The 17,188-nt window shown below is 32.9% G+C and overlaps 2 protein-coding genes across 5 annotated transcripts in view; one reads left to right on the forward strand and one right to left on the reverse strand.

Moving 5' to 3' along the window:
* The window catches only part of LOC148623451 (NAD-dependent protein deacetylase sirtuin-2-like), a 31,284-nt gene extending 21,590 nt beyond the window's left edge, over positions 1–9,694 (forward strand). Inside the window, exons 11-15 of the mRNA XM_088565254.1 lie at positions 1,287–1,363; positions 2,903–2,957; positions 4,094–4,161; positions 4,448–4,514; positions 7,483–9,694. Of these exons, the coding sequence (XP_088421380.1) occupies positions 1,287–1,363; positions 2,903–2,957; positions 4,094–4,161; positions 4,448–4,514; positions 7,483–7,719 (504 nt within the window). The 3' untranslated portion in view covers positions 7,720–9,694. The remainder of the gene's footprint in view (positions 1–1,286; positions 1,364–2,902; positions 2,958–4,093; positions 4,162–4,447; positions 4,515–7,482) is intronic.
* A 2,392-nt stretch (positions 9,695–12,086) lies between these two features.
* The window catches only part of LOC148623452 (general transcription and DNA repair factor IIH helicase subunit XPD-like), a 102,048-nt gene continuing 96,946 nt past the window's right edge, over positions 12,087–17,188 (reverse strand). For 3 of the 4 annotated variants that reach the window (XM_088565250.1, XM_088565249.1, XM_088565251.1), the window contains exons 22-25: positions 16,939–17,009; positions 15,304–15,447; positions 14,577–14,720; positions 12,165–12,407 (exon numbers count right to left, since the gene is read on the reverse strand). In XM_088565250.1, the coding sequence (XP_088421376.1) occupies positions 12,315–12,407; positions 14,577–14,720; positions 15,304–15,447; positions 16,939–17,009 (452 nt within the window). In that variant the 3' untranslated portion in view covers positions 12,165–12,314. Of the gene's footprint in view, positions 12,408–14,576; positions 14,721–15,303; positions 15,448–16,938; positions 17,010–17,188 lie in introns of all 4 variants that reach the window. The other variant, XM_088565248.1, reaches the window with a different exon arrangement.

Genomic DNA, 17,188 nt, shown 5'->3' on the forward strand with positions numbered 1-17,188 from the left:
GAAGGTTGTAATTAATTTTTGAGGTAATAGCCCATACTGTTTTAGAAATAAGGAAATAAAAGGGGCCAGAAACATGCATTTCTTGTAATTTAGCTATATAACTCAAGTAAAAGCATATGGATCTCTATGAAATGAAAGCTCGTTATGATTTCTGGGGCTGTTACTAGAACTATTTAGGAATTAGGGGCCAAAAACAAGCATTTTCTTATTAATGTCTGGATAATAACTTGTGTAAAAGTGTATGGATCTCTTTGAATTTGCTTTACCATAAGGTTTAATACCACAAAAGGAAAGTTTTAATTGTCTTTCAGGGTCATAATCCTTACTTTACTTTTAAGGAAAAGGGAAAAAAAGGCCAGAAGCAAGCATTTTATAAGTATTTTACTATATAAATGTATATAAATGTTTGCTATGAAATTGAAGAACAAGGCTTCATATCACAAGTTAGGTCAAGAATGGAGTAGGTTATAACATCCATGAAAGAATTAGTGGCCAGGAATGATTTTGGAGTAGGTTTTAACTTCCATGAAGGAATAAGGGGCCTAAACAAACAATTGTTCTGGTTTCAGCCTATTAACATAAGTTGGAGTGTATGAATCTCTATGAAATTGGTATTAGATTCAATGCCACAAAAGGAAGGTCCTGATATATATGAAGGATACTGGCTTTTCCCTTAGGAATGAAGGACAAAAAAGTGGTCAGAAATATATATTTACTTCAACTTTGCATACATTGCTAATTTTCTGTCTAAATAAAAAATTTAAAGTTTGTAGACTTTCTTCATTCTGGTCAGAATCTTGGCAAACATTTAATCAGAATCTAAATAAAAGGCTACAATAAGTTAAAATGTTGTGTCCATTCCTGTCCCAACTGTACAGGGTTCAAGCTGCAAAGCATTTTATTAAGTTATTGGACTTACTTTTTATCAAAGTGGATGTTTCCCATATTCAAACAATAATTTACAAAATACTTCCAGCAATTTTCATGAAACTTTGAAGCTCCTTTTGATTTTTATAAGTTTTTTTTTTAAATTTTAGAGTTATGAGACTATTCATTTAATATATCATTTTTCTATTTCAGTCTATGAGTAAACAATTGTTTATTAGATTTTCAGTGTTGAACTTGATGAACTATGAAGAAACATGGATAAAGTTAACAGAAAAAAAACATTGTTTTTTTTTCACTAGCATTAAAATTCTCTCAATTTTTTGTCTGATAGGCATAATTTATTTTATCTGGAAATTTAAGTTTTATAAGTGAAGTAATTGTTTTATATTTTGTTTCAGGACTTTCCTAAATGTGATTTATTAATTATCATGGGAACATCTTTAGTAGTGCAGCCATTTGCCTCGTTACCAAACAAGTATGTAGTCACATATTAGTTAGGTTTTATTGTTTATTTGGAGTAAGTTGATAACAGCTTAGGTGAGTATTCATTGAATACAAAACAAGGTTTTTATTTTGCTTTTGATAGAAATTTTACAAGGTATAACACAAGGCAAAGATATTCTATTTTATTACATGTACTGCCATCTAAATAAAATGATATTTTGTAGCATCACAGATGAGAAAATTAAACTCCTTCATACTTCATACATATCATTTACAGAGTTTGATCAGTATATATAAATATATATAGTATTGTTACCATAATGGTCAGTATTGTTACCATAATGGTCAATATTGTTATTATAACGGTCAGTATTGTTACCATAATGGTCAGTGTAGTTATAATAACGGTCAGTGTTGTTATCGTAATGGTCAGTAACGGTCAGTGTTGTTATCATAATGGTCAGTGTTATTGTAACGGTCAGTATTGTTATCATAATGGTCAGTGTTGTTATCCTAACGGTCAGTGTTGTTACCATAACTGTCAGTATTGTTACCATGATGGTCAGTTTTGTTACCATACCGGCAAATGTTGTTATCATAATGGTCAGTGTTGTTACCATAACGGTCAGTATTGTTACCATAATGGTCAGTATTATTAACATAATGGTAAGTGTTGTTATTGTAACGGTCAGTGTTGTTATCATAATGGTCAGTGTTATTGTAACGGTCGGTATTGTTATCGTAACGGTCAGTATTGTTATCATAATGGTCAGTGTTGTTATTGTAACGGTCAGTGTTGTTACCATGATGGTCAGTTTTGTTACCATACTGCCAATGTTGTTATCATAATGGTCAGTGTTGTTACCATAACGGTCAGTATTGTTTCCATAATGGTCAGTATTGTTAACATAATGGTAAGTGTTGTTATTGTAACGGTCAGTGTTGCTACCATAAGGGTCAGTGTTGTTATTGTAACAGTCAGTGTTGTTATCATAACGGTCAGTGTTGTTATCATAACTGTCAGTATTGTTACCATAATGGTCAGTATTGTTATCATAACTATCAATGTTGTTACCATAACGGTCAGTATTGTTACCATAATGGTCAGTGTTGTTACCATAATGGTCAGTATTGTTATCATAACAGCCAGTGTTGTTACCATAACTGTCAGTATGGTAGAACATGTACAGTAAAGCTAGTTTTATATGAAGATGATCTGGCAAAGGAAATATTTTATTATTAAGACAGTTAACTACTTAAAGATAATTTCACATTAGAGTATTTAATGTAAAAAGGTTCACTAGGCTTCTTACACAAAGGGGTATGACCTCTGCAGTCATATAAAGCTGCACCTTGTGATACATTTATTGTATTAATGCTGATTATGGTAATTTTTTTCAAAAAATCGAGCTTTTATTCTGTAATTAATAGGCATTTTATGTTAAATGATATATACCGAGTAACTCATAAAAAGACTTAAGTGATTTCTGAGGTATGTTTTCATATTGACAATGAAATCATATTTAATGTGTCTTTCCCAGCTTTTCAGAGAAGATTTTTGTTATTTCAGAACACTGAATCAAGTTCCTAGATTGTACATCAACCTAGAGAATAGTTGTCCCCCAGTAAGTATGTACATCAGCCTAGAGAATAGTTTCCATCCCCCAGTAAGTTTTTACATCGACCTAGAGAATAGTTTCCATCCCTCAGTAAGTTTTTACATCAACCTAGAGAATAGTTCCCTCCACCCAGTAAGTATGTACATCAACCTAGAGAATAGTTCCCTCCACCCAGTAAGTATGTACATCAACCTAGAGAATAATTTCCATCCCCCAGTAAGTTTTTACATCAACCTAAAGAATAGTTCCCTCCACCCAGTAAGTATGTACATCAACCTAGAGAATAGTTCCCTCCACCCAGTAAGTATGTACATCAACCTAGAGAATAGTTCCCTCCACCCAGTAAGTATGTACATCAACCTAGAGAATAGTTCCCTCCACCCAGTAAGTATGTACATCAACCTAGAGAATAATTTCCATCCCCCAGTAAGTTTTTACATCAACCTAAAGAATAGTTCCCTCCACCCAGTAAGTATGTACATCAACCTAGAGAATAGTTCCCTCCACCCAGTAAGTATGTACATCAACCTATAGAATAGTTTCCTCCCTCAGTAAGTATGTACATCATCCTAGAGAATAGTTCCCTCCACCCAGTAAGTTTTTACATCAACCTAGAGAATAATTTCTATCCCCAGTAAGTTTTTACATCAACCTAGAGAATAGTTCCCTCCACCCAGTAAGTATGTACATCAACCTAGAGAATAGTTTCCTCCCTCAATAAGTATGTACATCATCCTAGAGAATAGTTCCCTCCACCCAGTAAGTTTTTACATCAACCTAGAGAATAATTTCCATCCCCCAGTAAGGTTTTTACATCAACCTAGAGAATAGTTCCCTCCACCCAATAAGTTTGTATATCAACCTAGAGAATAGTTCCCTCCACCCAATAAGTTTGTATATCAACCTAGAGAATACTTCCCTCCACCCAGTAAGTATGTACATCAACCTAGAGAATAGTTGCCCCCCGATAAGAAAACTATATGACAATCATATCTTTCCTATTTTATCCCTTGCCACACAGTTTAAATAGTTCTAATCTGAAGCATTACTTTTAAATAAGAAATAAATGTAATTATTATTCTTTGATTAGGCAACCACATTGTTTATATCAGGAATGACTGTTATAAATTTACTTTATACAGAAGTTAGACCCCATCATGGCTGCAATATTTGGTAGTGGATTTGATTTTGAAGGAGAAAACAATTACAGGTTTGTTGTAACAAAAATCTTATTTATACAAATTCTTATCTTTTTGAATCAGATAAATATTTCAGTAACAATACACAAGGCAAACATACTTCTTCTGTCACAAATATTAGTCAGACTTTTCCATGTAACCATTGTCAGTTTTAGACTCCACTTAGCATCATACTGGCCTGTAATAGTATTAATCTATTGGCTATAATGTGCTACTCTTTTACTAGCAATACAAGCAGTAAAACTCAAGTTCACATCTGAAATTAAACTGAATACTTAAATGGATATTTTTGATTAGGGATGTGTTCAGACAAGGAACTTGTGATGATGGATGCCAGGCCATAGCTGATGGTTTAGGATGGGGAGTAAGTACACTTACTTTGGTACACTGATAAAAGTTTTATGTCTGAAATTATTTTGGTGATGTTGAAAAAAACATCTGACTAAATTGTTTTAGATTTAAGGCTGATTAAAGTCTTCCACTGTATTTGAGGAGTATAAATAGCAAATGCAGTTATTATCAATTTCAGTCATGTGTTCAGTAATTATAGAAATAACTGTTCTCCTTGTTTGCTTCATCCAGATAATTATAGAAATAACTGTTCTCCTTGTTTGCTTCATCCAGATAATTTAGAAATAACTGTTCTCCTTGTTTGCTTCATCCAGATACTTATAGAAATAATTGTTCTCCTTGCTTCATCCAGATAATTACGGAAATAACTGTTTCCTGGCTTCATCCAGATAATTATGGAAATAACTGTCCTCCTGGCTTCATCCAGATAATTACAGAAATAACTGTTATCCTTGCTTCATCCAGATAATTATAGAAATAACTGTTCTCCTTGCTTCATCCACTACCACTGAATTTAATGTATAAGTTGAAATATTTGTACTTTTTATACGACCCTAAAAAATGTGTTTTTTTTATGTTATGATGCTGTTGTTTTAATCTTTTTCGTTTCCATGCCATAACTTGAATTGTAGTGAACCAAGTATCATGACATGTTGATATATTGTTACTATAGGGGCCATAGTGGGGCCACACCCCATAAATCAACTTTTTTATTTTTGGCCCGATTTTGAAATTTTGTTTCTTTATAAATTGGATTCCTTATGAAATTCCCGCCAGTGATTTTCAATCAGATATAGGATATCTATACGGCTTTTGAGTTACAAGGGGTCAAAGGGACAGCACCCCAAATAATGTTTTTTTTTTGGTTTTTTTTTTTAATTTCTGATCCAATATACTTAATCAATCAATATTGGAATATTTCTCACAGTTTTTGAGTAGCAAGGGGTCAAAGATGCTAAAAACAACATTATTGGGAAGACCATATTTTTAAAAGTTTTTAATCTGATTTTAATGAATTTATTTTGTTTAAATTGTTTTTCTTAACTAGGCTTAAAGAAGCATACTAGCAAATTAAGTGTTTTTGAGAGAATGGGGTACTAAGTGATTGATGAAAACATCCTATAGTGCAGGAGGTTGTAAGTTCTACATCAACCAAGTCACACCAAAGACTTTAAAATTGCTTCTTTGACAAGCATGCAGTATCTAGGGGACCATTGGTTGGCTCATAGTCAGAATTATGAGTGAGGTGACATGCCTACCTAGGGCTGTTGCTTCTGTTAGCTAGCACAATAAAGATCGCACCAGACTCATACTATAGTATAGTACAGAGCAGGGTCTATTTGATTGGTCAAACATTCTTGCCCTGAAATGCATGAAATATCTACCATAGAACATAAAACCATAAGCAATTAATCGATCAGGGAAATAGGTACCCATTTATTATGAACAACTCCTAAATCACTCATTGATCATAGTTAAACTTTAATTATTGAAGTCCAGACTAAAACTTGACTAAAATTAAATGGTTCTCTTTGAAGGTGCAACACCAGATAAGGAAGGCTGGGATTTTTTTGGGGGGGTTGTGATTTGTACTTTTTAGGGATAAGGGGTCAAAAAGGGGCCAAAAACAAGAATTTTCTTGATGTCTGGACTATTACATTACTTAAATTGTACCATGAAGGTGCCATATCACAAAAAAAAAGGCTGGGATTCATTTTTGGGGTTTTGACCTTTACAAATTAGAAATTTCTTATCATGGGTAAAAGTTTTATTGCAAACAAAATGCAGAACTGTATCAAGCTTGAATAATGTTTAACTAGAGCCCAAGCCATTCTGGGTTGACCTCTGCAGTTGTATCATGCTGCCTTCCACAAAGCGTTTTTATAAGAAGAAATATCCAATTTGTAATTAATATTGATTTTTTTATATGACAGCAATAATAGCTGTTGTATATTGGTATGGCGCTGTCATTGTCAGTGTCATTGTTAGTAAACACTTAGTTTTCTTGCATTGATTTCAGTATTGGTTGATCATTATAAAATTTTATAACAAGGTTCCATATAACAAAAGGAAGGTTGGTATTGATTTTGAGGGTTATGGTCCCAACTATTAGAATTAGGACCAAAAAGGGGCCTTGAACAAGCATTTCATAGAATTTAATTATATAACTCCAGTAAAAGCATAGGAATGTCTAAGATATTGTTCCACAATACTCTATACAACTATGGAAATACATGAATTGATTTTTGGGGTAAAGACTTAAACTTTTATGATAGGGGGACTAGAAACATGCATTTTCCTGATGTCCAGACAAATACTTAGTGAATGAATCTCTTTGAAATTGTATTACAATGTGACATTCTACAAAAGGAGGACTGGGATTTACTTTAAAGGTAATGGCACACACCAGTTTAGACTTAGGAGACAAAAAGGTGGATTGATTTAAAAAATAGACTTGAACTTTTCTGAAATTAGGACCCAAAAGGGGGGCATAAGCATGCAATTTTCTTATGTCTGTATAATAACTCTAGACAAAGCAAAAGGATCTACTACATGGTGCCATACAACTAAAGGAAGACTGGGATAAGTCTAGGATTAATTTTTGGGTTGTAACTTGAGCCAAGTAAGAACTAGGGGCCACAAAGGGGCCAGAAACAAGTATTTGTATTTTTTTTTCTGATTTCTAGTTGATAACTTGAGTGAAAGGGAATGGATCGCTTTAACATTGTATCACAAGTTGCTATATACCCACAGGAATTGTAGGTTTTGACTGGAACTATTTAGGAATAAGGACCAAAAAGTAACCACTCTCTTCCTGGTCAAATCTTTATCCTGTGTCAAGTCATACTTGCCCCAACTATTCAGGGTTTGGCTTCTGTGGTTGTATCAAGCTGCACTCTGTGAAGCATTTTACTATAGGAATATCTACAATGTAGTCAGACATCCATATTCAGTTGCAATGAACATGTATTGTTTTGTAGGAGGAGCTGAAAAACATGGTGAAAAAGGAACATGCTAGAATTGATGCAGAAAAATCAGAAGAAGCAATAGGAAATAAATCCAATCAAATCTTTGAGAAACAGACTAAAACAACCACTGGGAAAACAAAAACTAAAAAAACCCCAGAAAATCAAAAAAAGAATGCTGGTACCACAAAGAAAGTTGTCACAACTGTAAAGACACCTTCAGGGACTGTAAAGGGAAGTTCAGGAAAATAATAAACCTATTAGGTTCTATATCCTTAGCAGTAGGCACAATACTTCTTGTGTAGATAATCCCATCTTGCCTCATCTTTTGATATTTTTTTCTGATGTTGAGATGTATATATATATGTGCTGTAAAACTCATTTAAGTGGGCTATAATACAGTCACCTTATCCGTTACACTTTTCTATGTCAGATTTTTACGTGACTTGTACCATATATACCCTTTCCAGGTTTTTTACTTATTTACAAGCATGCAACATTTTGTTTTTTTTAATAACTGGATCAGAGTGCACAATGTGTATGCAATGTATTTAACTATTCCGAGTGTTATAACTTTTATCTGTGATCTATTACCTGTTTTATAAAGTTTATGACTTATATGAGTGCAATGTTTGGTAATTATTTATATTATTCTAGATTTTACATTTTCAGTATTTTTTTTCTTTTTTATAAGTCTGTTTTTTGGCTCATTGTGGCATAGTGCTGCCTGTAAATCAAGCATAGAAGATTTCAATAATTATCGCTATTTTGTTTGAAATCCCTTTGATCTTGCTATACTATAATTTTCAATCTCACGCCAGTCGAGTGAGAATGAAAATTATTGCTAGTTTCTATGTCCTCGTGTCACATACAAGCAACCGCGTAGGAATATTTGATGACCCAAATAACCATCTCTTTGTTTACTGTGTATGAAGTAATGGCTAATTTGTGGCAATATTGTCTAGTCTACACAGCCAAATGTGCTACATATGATAATCATATGGTGCTCGATTTATATGATAATCATATGGTAATCATATAACAATCATATGATAATGAACATATGATAGTCATATGATTATCATATGATTCTCATATGGTAATTTTGGCTTAAAAACATATGATAATCATATGTTTGTGAAAAACATATGATTATCATATGATAACCATGCGATAATCATATGTATACCGAAACATATGATTATCATATGGTGCTTGATTTATGATAATCATATGGTGCAAACCATATGATTCTGATGTGTGGCACATTTGCCTGTGTACAATGGAAAGTAATAAAATACAGTAACTTACCCGATTAGAATGAATAAATCCCATAATTATTCCACAAATTTTAAACGTGACCATCATAGTTAACTGATTTTTTTTTTCAAATGATAAGTATCACAGCTGCATAAGATGTGATGTCACGTAGCACGTCGCCGAAAAATAGTCCCGAAAGGAAATTTTGCAGCACTTATAAACATATTTAGGTCAGGACTATTGAAAATAAAAGAAAACTAATACCTTACATTTCAGCAAAACAACTCGCAGGAGTTTCTCATGCTCACCTCATGGAGCAGCTTTGCATGAGAAACTCCCTCATATTGAAACAATATTAAATAATCTAATATTATATGGTACTAGATTCTAATAATTGTATAGTACAATATTATTCATGTAAGAAGTTTTCTTTCCATATCTGATTTCAAGTCATTTCTGAGTAACAGTTATATCATATGTTCTAGAGTAGTACTGTTTGGTTTTACATAGGTACTTATGTTAAAACATTAATGCTTATTTTACATTTTATTCATGATGGTATACCATTTTAGCTTTTAAACATTCAGTACAATAACTTACTTTTATGTAACACATTAGATATCTATACATTGCTACAAAATACTAGAGTAGGTTTGTGTATGGCAAAAAAACAAGCATTAGAACTTTCTAATATTTCAACTATTTATAAATTTTAATCAATGTATTCAATGTATTCATTGTATTCACATAATAATTGGTTTAAGTGATTTATGTCAAAATTCCCAGTAGAATTAGTGGAAAGTAACTCTCTTTAGAGAGGTGTACTTTGTAATTGTTAAGAATATGGCTGCTGTGGATAAAAATTAAATTCAGTTAATGAAACATATGACTGTTGTGTACAATTATTATAAAAAGTAGGGAATTAAATTTAACTTTTATTACAGGATCAAAATTATATTTCAGAATATTTTTGTGTTTTTCTTGAACAGTGTATGTGCAAAGTTCTGCTGTCAGTACTACCTACAACAGTAAATATATCTGAGTTAGTACAACTTCATTTCCCAATATTGCTTTATGATATTGTTTTATATCCTAGTTTGTTATTATATTTTAAACTTATTTATGGTAATCAAAAGTTCAAAAAAAAAAAAAACTGGTAAAGGATACGATTTTCAAGTTATGGTCTATTCTTTGAACCTTAATTGCATCCCTACTAAAAAACAAGTTATTTTTTAATATTGCACTACATTGATTCTTTCCTATTTAGTACTACTGGAATTGTAGTTACTGATTATTTCTAATGCTGGTAGTTTTGATGGTATTGTCATTCTTTAATATGTTCTGAGCTAGCTTTCAGTAACTGCGGTTATTCATAATGTAGATATCTCATTATGTCTACCAGTATATGTTGTATGCTGAGGCATTCCATGGAGAAAAGTGGATTTTAATACTTTTGTTGTCGAGGCAGACCTTTCAAAACTTACTATTATATATTTAGGTTATACACTGGTGCATTTGTTAGGTTTCACCATATCTGTTCTTTTTCCTATTGTTAGATTTTATTTAACCTGACTCCAAAATGGACTCTTACAAACACTGGTCGAAAGGACTAGGTGCACTGGTAGGGTAAGCATGCTCCACTTTCACTTGAGTTGCTTCTGTCAGTATAACACATTGGAGAGACTGACACACCATATTATTGGTTCATAGTGACAGTTCTAAGATCAGATATATGTTTCTAGTGTGAAATTTTGTTTAATCAGCGGCTAACCTTTCTAAACTGGATGCACAGGAAGTTATGTAAAGACATAATTTGGTGTTTATTTACTGTCACTAATTTTAATTACAATAATGAAACTAGATTTTGAGAATCTTCTATTAGAAAAATGATACAGCATCATTCAAACAAGAGACTCCCAGGAGCCCGAAACACTCACTTGGTTCAGTTTTTGCACTTCAAGGCCAATAACTCCAACAAGGAGTCATACAACAATTTTGATGACCCATTGGACTTTAGTAGGCCTTATCAATAGAATTATTTTATCAAACAAAAGGTATTTCACAATCTATCATAGTTTTCAAGTTATTGGCCAAAAATAGCCATTTTTATCCTTTCAAGGGCATTTACCCTAAATAAGAGTCATCCAACAACTTTCAAGGGCAATAACTATAACAAAGAGTTGCAGACAACTTTAACTCAATGGAGACTTTTGCAGGCCTTATCATAAAGATCATTTCATTAATTGAAAGATTTTTCCTAACTATAATAGTTTTCAAGACATTGGCTAAAAACTACAAATACCGTCATTTTTCACCTTTCAAGGGCAATAAATCTAACAAAGAGTCATCTGTTAACTTTGACCCAATTGACACTTTCATAGGGCTCTTCAAGCTGAAGAAGGATGGTCACATTTATTTTCCAGTATCTCTTAGTTTCTGAGATATATGTAGAAATTGGTGATTTGATCTCTGTGGACTATAAATAGCCTTGGCTGCCATGTTTTACACTTGATCTATATAATCGATACAATCCCTAAGGATGCTGTTGACTTAAGTTTGGTAATAATCCACTGAGTGGTTTCAGAGGAGAAGATTTTAAAGAAAAGTTAACGACCGATGATGACAGACGCCAAGTGAAGATGAAAGCTCTCATAGCCTTTTAAGCCATTTTAGCTAAAAAAATATCAGCTAGTATTGTAATATACTTGTATAAGAATTTGAAATGTAAAAAAAAATGCATCAATTTCCAACTTTTACTATGGTTCTGTGTTCCTTACTATTGTATTTTTACTGCTTTATGTATGCTTGTCAAGATTCGAAATAGAAGTACTTTGAGGAAGCTCACAAAAGGAATACTCCCTGCTTCAAATGGAGTTAAATACTCAATTATCTCTGATTGGAGTCCTTCAATGGCAATCCTCAGGGTACATCTACCCGAGTGGTTCACAATGTTGTTACATGTACAAAACTGAAGTTGGATTAATCCCATGGAGCCCTTTCACATTAGTTATACTCCTTCATATGATGCCATAATTTCCTATAAAATTCAATTGAACTTAACGAGGAGTTGCCCTTAAAAGAGACATGGAAAGATTAACAGATAGATAGACAGACAGACAGGGTGACTCATATATATCCCAAAAATATTGTATGCAGGGCCTACAAAAAAGTAATATGATAACATACTTTTAACTAAAACTTTTATTTCAAAATTTATAAATAAACTTCATGACAAACATCTAAACTGGAGATAAATGCAGCAAATAGCACCATCATACAACTATTAACAATGTTAGAATAACCCATGAGATCCCAGGGACTGTTTCATTAGTCACAATAACCCATGAGATCCCAGGGACTGTTTCATTAGTCACAATAACCCATCAGGTCCCAGGGACTGTTCCATCAGTCACATTAACCTATGAGATCCCAGGGACTGTTCCATTAGTCACAAAAACCTATGAGATCCCAGGGACTGTTCCATTAGTCACATTAACCTATGAGATCCCAGGGACTGTTCCATCAGTCACAATAACCAATGAGATCCCAGTAACCGTTCAACTTGTGATGTAGTACAATCACTCACATCAGACATATTGCATTCTTTGTTCTAGTTTTTTCTTTGTTTCCTCTAACTGAAGTTGTTCTACTGTCAGTAATGACACACCCAACTGGTCTTCCTACAAATATGAAATTAAAACTTGATAAGTTTATAATAAGTTTATAATAAGTTAAATATGTATATCATTATAAGGACTTCGCTGATGGATAATTTAATCATCTTAATATCTGTAAATATCATTACCATACTGATTCAATCAGAGAGAAAATTTAAACTTTAGTCAAATACACAATCAGAGTACCAAAATTGTTCAAAAAGAATTCAAGAAAATAAACTAAAAAATGCTTCACAGGGAGCATCTTGAAATGAACCCAAAGGTCAAATTCTGAACAGTTGGTGCAGGTATAGACACCTGCATCATTCAAATTTTATACAGCTCTAAATTTTTATTATGATTAAACATTGACATAGGATAAGAATTTTGCCAGAATCAATGTGATCCTGTTAAGCCTCTCCTTAACCATTTAAGTCACAACTAATATTCAAGTTGATTTTTTTGGTGTGACCCACTTCTGCCACTTATAATTTGAAATCTGTAAGAGAAATCTGAAATCTGATTGACATTTTCAGGCAGGTTTTTTTTTATGAGAAATCTAATAAAAAAAATGTTCAAAATCAAACAAAAAATATATATGTTGATTTTTGGGTGTGGCCTCCTTTGAACCCCTATAATTTGAATACCATAAGATATATCTGTAACTTGATTTTAAAATGAAGGTATGGACTTTCATAAGGAATCCAATACAAACTAGAAAAACTTGAGAGCAATTCTCACGAACTTGACGACCCCATCCCCATTTGATAACATGCACCTGCAAAAAATTTATTTGGATCAAAATCTAAAATAGGAGGGGCACAATGGGAACATGTAATAAAAATTCTGTGAAAGTTTCATTAAAGTTCATTCAGACATGTAGGATGAGTAACAGATAAGAGATCAGCAACCCAGTGTTCCCGTATTCATAAGGAACAAAGTCAATTTTTGGTACATAAAACCTCCAAATTGATTTGGGTCAAAATCAAGAAAAGGAGGTGCACATCAGGAATATGTAATAAAGAATCTGTGAAAGTTTCATTAAATTCTATCCAGTTGTGTAGGAGGAGTAACAGAAAAAAGATGGGTAGCCTCATGTCCCCTTTTTCATAAATGACGAAAGCCATTTTTTTTGGTACATGAAAACCAAATTGATTTGGATCGAAATTTAAAATAAGAGGTGCACAATCGGAATATGTAATAAAAATTCTGTGAATATTTCCATTAAATTCCATTTAGTGGTGTAGGAGGAGTAACAGATAAGAGCTCGGTACCCCATGTCCCCATATTCATAATGTTTTGCCATGTGATACCTCATATTGATTCAGATCAAATCTTAAATAAGAGGTGCACAATAGGAATATCATGTCATAAAGATTCTGCGAGGATTTCATTTAATTCCATTCTGTGGTGTGGGAGGAGTAATATATAAGATATGAATACTCCTCTGCCTAACAGTGTACTGAAATAAATATGTAAAATCATTTGCAGTAATACTGTAATATCATATTACATTGGTTCTAGACGCATTTATTGCACGACTATATCACAACTTAAAGTTATATTTGCGATACTGCAATGTGATTCTTCTATTTGATTCCTATAATAAATGTTATGTTTGAAAGTCTCCCCTTGCAAGTTATTTTGCCTTGTACATATTTAATTATCATCCAAATGGTGCAAGAGAAGACAATCCTACTTATTAGGTCTCAATAACCACTTCTAATGTTTCCATTACTTTACATGTTAAAAAAGTAATTTTCAAGTTTTACTGTGAATTCCAAGGACAAATAACATCTTCAAGTTGCATGCCATTGCGAAGCTTTGAAAATAAGGCATTCAAATTCATTAAGCCAATAGTACGATGATCGTAGAAATTCTTCACGAAATTTACTTGAATAAATTATATTGAAAATCCACATTTTTTCCTCTTCTGCCGACAGCATGGAGGCAAACTACTCACACACGTTAAACAATATTCATACACTTTTGTAGTAAATTGTTGATATGATTTTAAAGTACACATTCTTAGCTTTATTTTGACTACTTTTGATCAGAAAACACACAAAAATTGCACTTACAATGCATAGATCTAGGTTCAGTGTATTTTTGGTACTACATAGGGGAGTGGCCATTTGATCTGAAAGTGAGACCTAAGGTTCTGATAAGGATCTGATACCACTAGAAACTTACCCTTGTAAAAGGCTGTGCCATCCTCCGAAGAAATCTTTTGGAAACTTGTATTGCTTCATCAACTGATAGGTTACATAACTCATCCTTAAGATGTTCCTGGATCCAGCGTGGCAATTTTCCTCGTTTATCCGCTCTGGCAAACCTCTACAAAGCAATAAAAATAGCAATACACACTCTCACATTTCTGAAGTAACTGAAATATAAACTGGGGTAAGCTAGTAATAGAGGACAATTTTCACAGAGCCACTTGTTTAATATATAATAATGGGGTAAACACATATCACGTAAATGTAAGAAGCTATATATCTTTACTTGGCATTAATATAATACAGCATTTTAACAGTAATCTGTAATGTTTTTCTTAGATCTTGCTGACAAATATTCATCTATCTTTCATACATGAAAACACTGGGAGCGATTATGATGTACCTTGGTCATTTGAATGAAAGTGACATTAAAGCAAACATTGTGTAGTTGCCCCAAATATAACTGTACATCAAAATAATTAAAAATGCCAAAATTGGATTATCCTGGGATACTTTGTGGAATATCTCCTTTTGCACTTATGCACTCATCGAGATATTTCACATGATATTGCTGGTATCAAAATCAAAAGTAACTTTCATTCTCTATGGTACAAATCATATCAATCAACTGTCTAACGTGGCAGCAAAACAAATAAGTTTTTAAAGACGGCAACCTGGCACAGCTTAAAACATTTCAATACCTTATCAGCAAATGCCATTATTCCATAGTCAGTTTTTCCTCGTAGAGCTCTCCCCACACACTGAGCTGCATGTCTCATAGCATCGAATGTTAGAAAATCATTCTCTTTTATCTGAAACTGGTCCCTCAAATACTCTAATCTAGCCTGCAAGAAGTATTCTTCATACAGTCAAACAGTATATAATAATGGTTTTCCGTATTAAAGTATGGAAAGCTAGAATTATCAAATCACAAGGTTAATTTTTTGGCTTACAATCAGCAATAGTTAGTTAGCTGTAACCTCACCGAAAACTTGTGACACAAACATCAGTATTAATTGTCAGACAACTCTCATGCAGTAAACTCCATTACTGCCACTGGTACACAGTAAACCAAAAAGATAACTGTTCAATGTGCTGGAGAACAACAGGAGAAAATACAGTCTGTCTAGCAGAGATGAAGACCATCATCAAATCTCTCTATAATAAATTGCAACAACATGGCAGTTACCACCAGCTGTCATGGTCAACCAAACTGTCATCTTCAGGGCAAACAGACTAAACCAACATCTGAACAGAGTGATGTTGTAACACCTACAATGAATACCACCTACAATGTGTCCCTATCGCAGAATGATAAAAGTTTTGCGAAGTACAATGTGTCCCTATCATGACATCAGAGTGATAAAAGTTGTACCATCTACATTGTGTCCCTATCATGACATGCAAGGATCCTCAGGCATTGAGACATGTACGGCCATTACCAGCAACAATCCAAAACCAGATTAATGGAACAGTGGGTGCCTTATAGAAGACAACCAGATTGAGGAGGAAGCAGAAATCCAAGTGTAAAGGTGAACAACAAGAAAAAATCTACATAATGTTTATACAACAAGATTCTGGACTGAAGGTCAGCTATTGGTATCATGATGCCTGTCATTTTTGTAAACTTTTTCTCCCCTTAAACCAAGTTGCTCTCTACATTTATTTTGTCACACCCAGGACAACATAACTAATATTTAACTATCAAGGAAAACAGTTAATATTTAAGTACCTAGTATAAGTATAGTTCTGCCTAAAAAACAGACAGGGGGTGATTCATCATACCAGATAACTGTCGAAATACATTTATTAGGTCCTAAAAACAACTCTGTGTTCATGTCCTTAGATCTGCTGCTAATCCTGAAATATTTTTTGACTGGTTATACTGTAAAAGTTCTGGTGGCAAGTTCTGTACTTTTTCTGTAGTAGAACATAACCAAATTTTAAGTTTTAATATCTCCAGTGGACTAATTTATTTGCACTCATTTCCTAATACAGTTTCTATGGGGCTTACAGAATGATTTTCAATAAAAAAAATATTTGGATTAAAGAAATGCATGAATCATCCCTCAAAAGCATCTGTCTGGTTTTAGGCAGAGTATCAAGGATAACAGAACTAATATCTAAGTACCAAGACAGAACTAATATTTTAGTACCCAGGATAACAGAACTTTTATTTTGTAAAAACAGTAAATATGATATTCAGTCAAAATAAAGTTCTACAAAATTGTTAAAATAAAGCCGTTAAAAATTGGCTGTATTCCACATCTCTGTGGTAAGTCTTATGTTCAGAATTCTATGTTTGTTGTATTCTACATCTTCGCAGAAAATATTACCTTTAAAATTCTACTTTGGGTGTAAACATAAGGTATTCCCAACATAAGCACTGCTCTTCCAAAATGGTGGTCTGAAATAGCACTTTTAAATTTTAGCCTGAATCACTCTAATATTAACAACCATATCTCATATTTACTTTAGTTTATTGAGAATGGTTTTTATTTCATCTGAGATCCAATTTAATGTATGTAATAGTTTATTGAGAATGGTTTTTATTTCATCTGAGATCCAATTTAATGTATGTAATAG

The sequence above is a fragment of the Perna viridis genome, chromosome 2, assembly GCF_037379345.1.
Source record: "Perna viridis isolate PV_CMFRI_1.1 ecotype Kerala chromosome 2, ASM3737934v1, whole genome shotgun sequence".
NCBI classification, from domain to species: domain Eukaryota; kingdom Metazoa; phylum Mollusca; class Bivalvia; order Mytilida; family Mytilidae; genus Perna; species Perna viridis.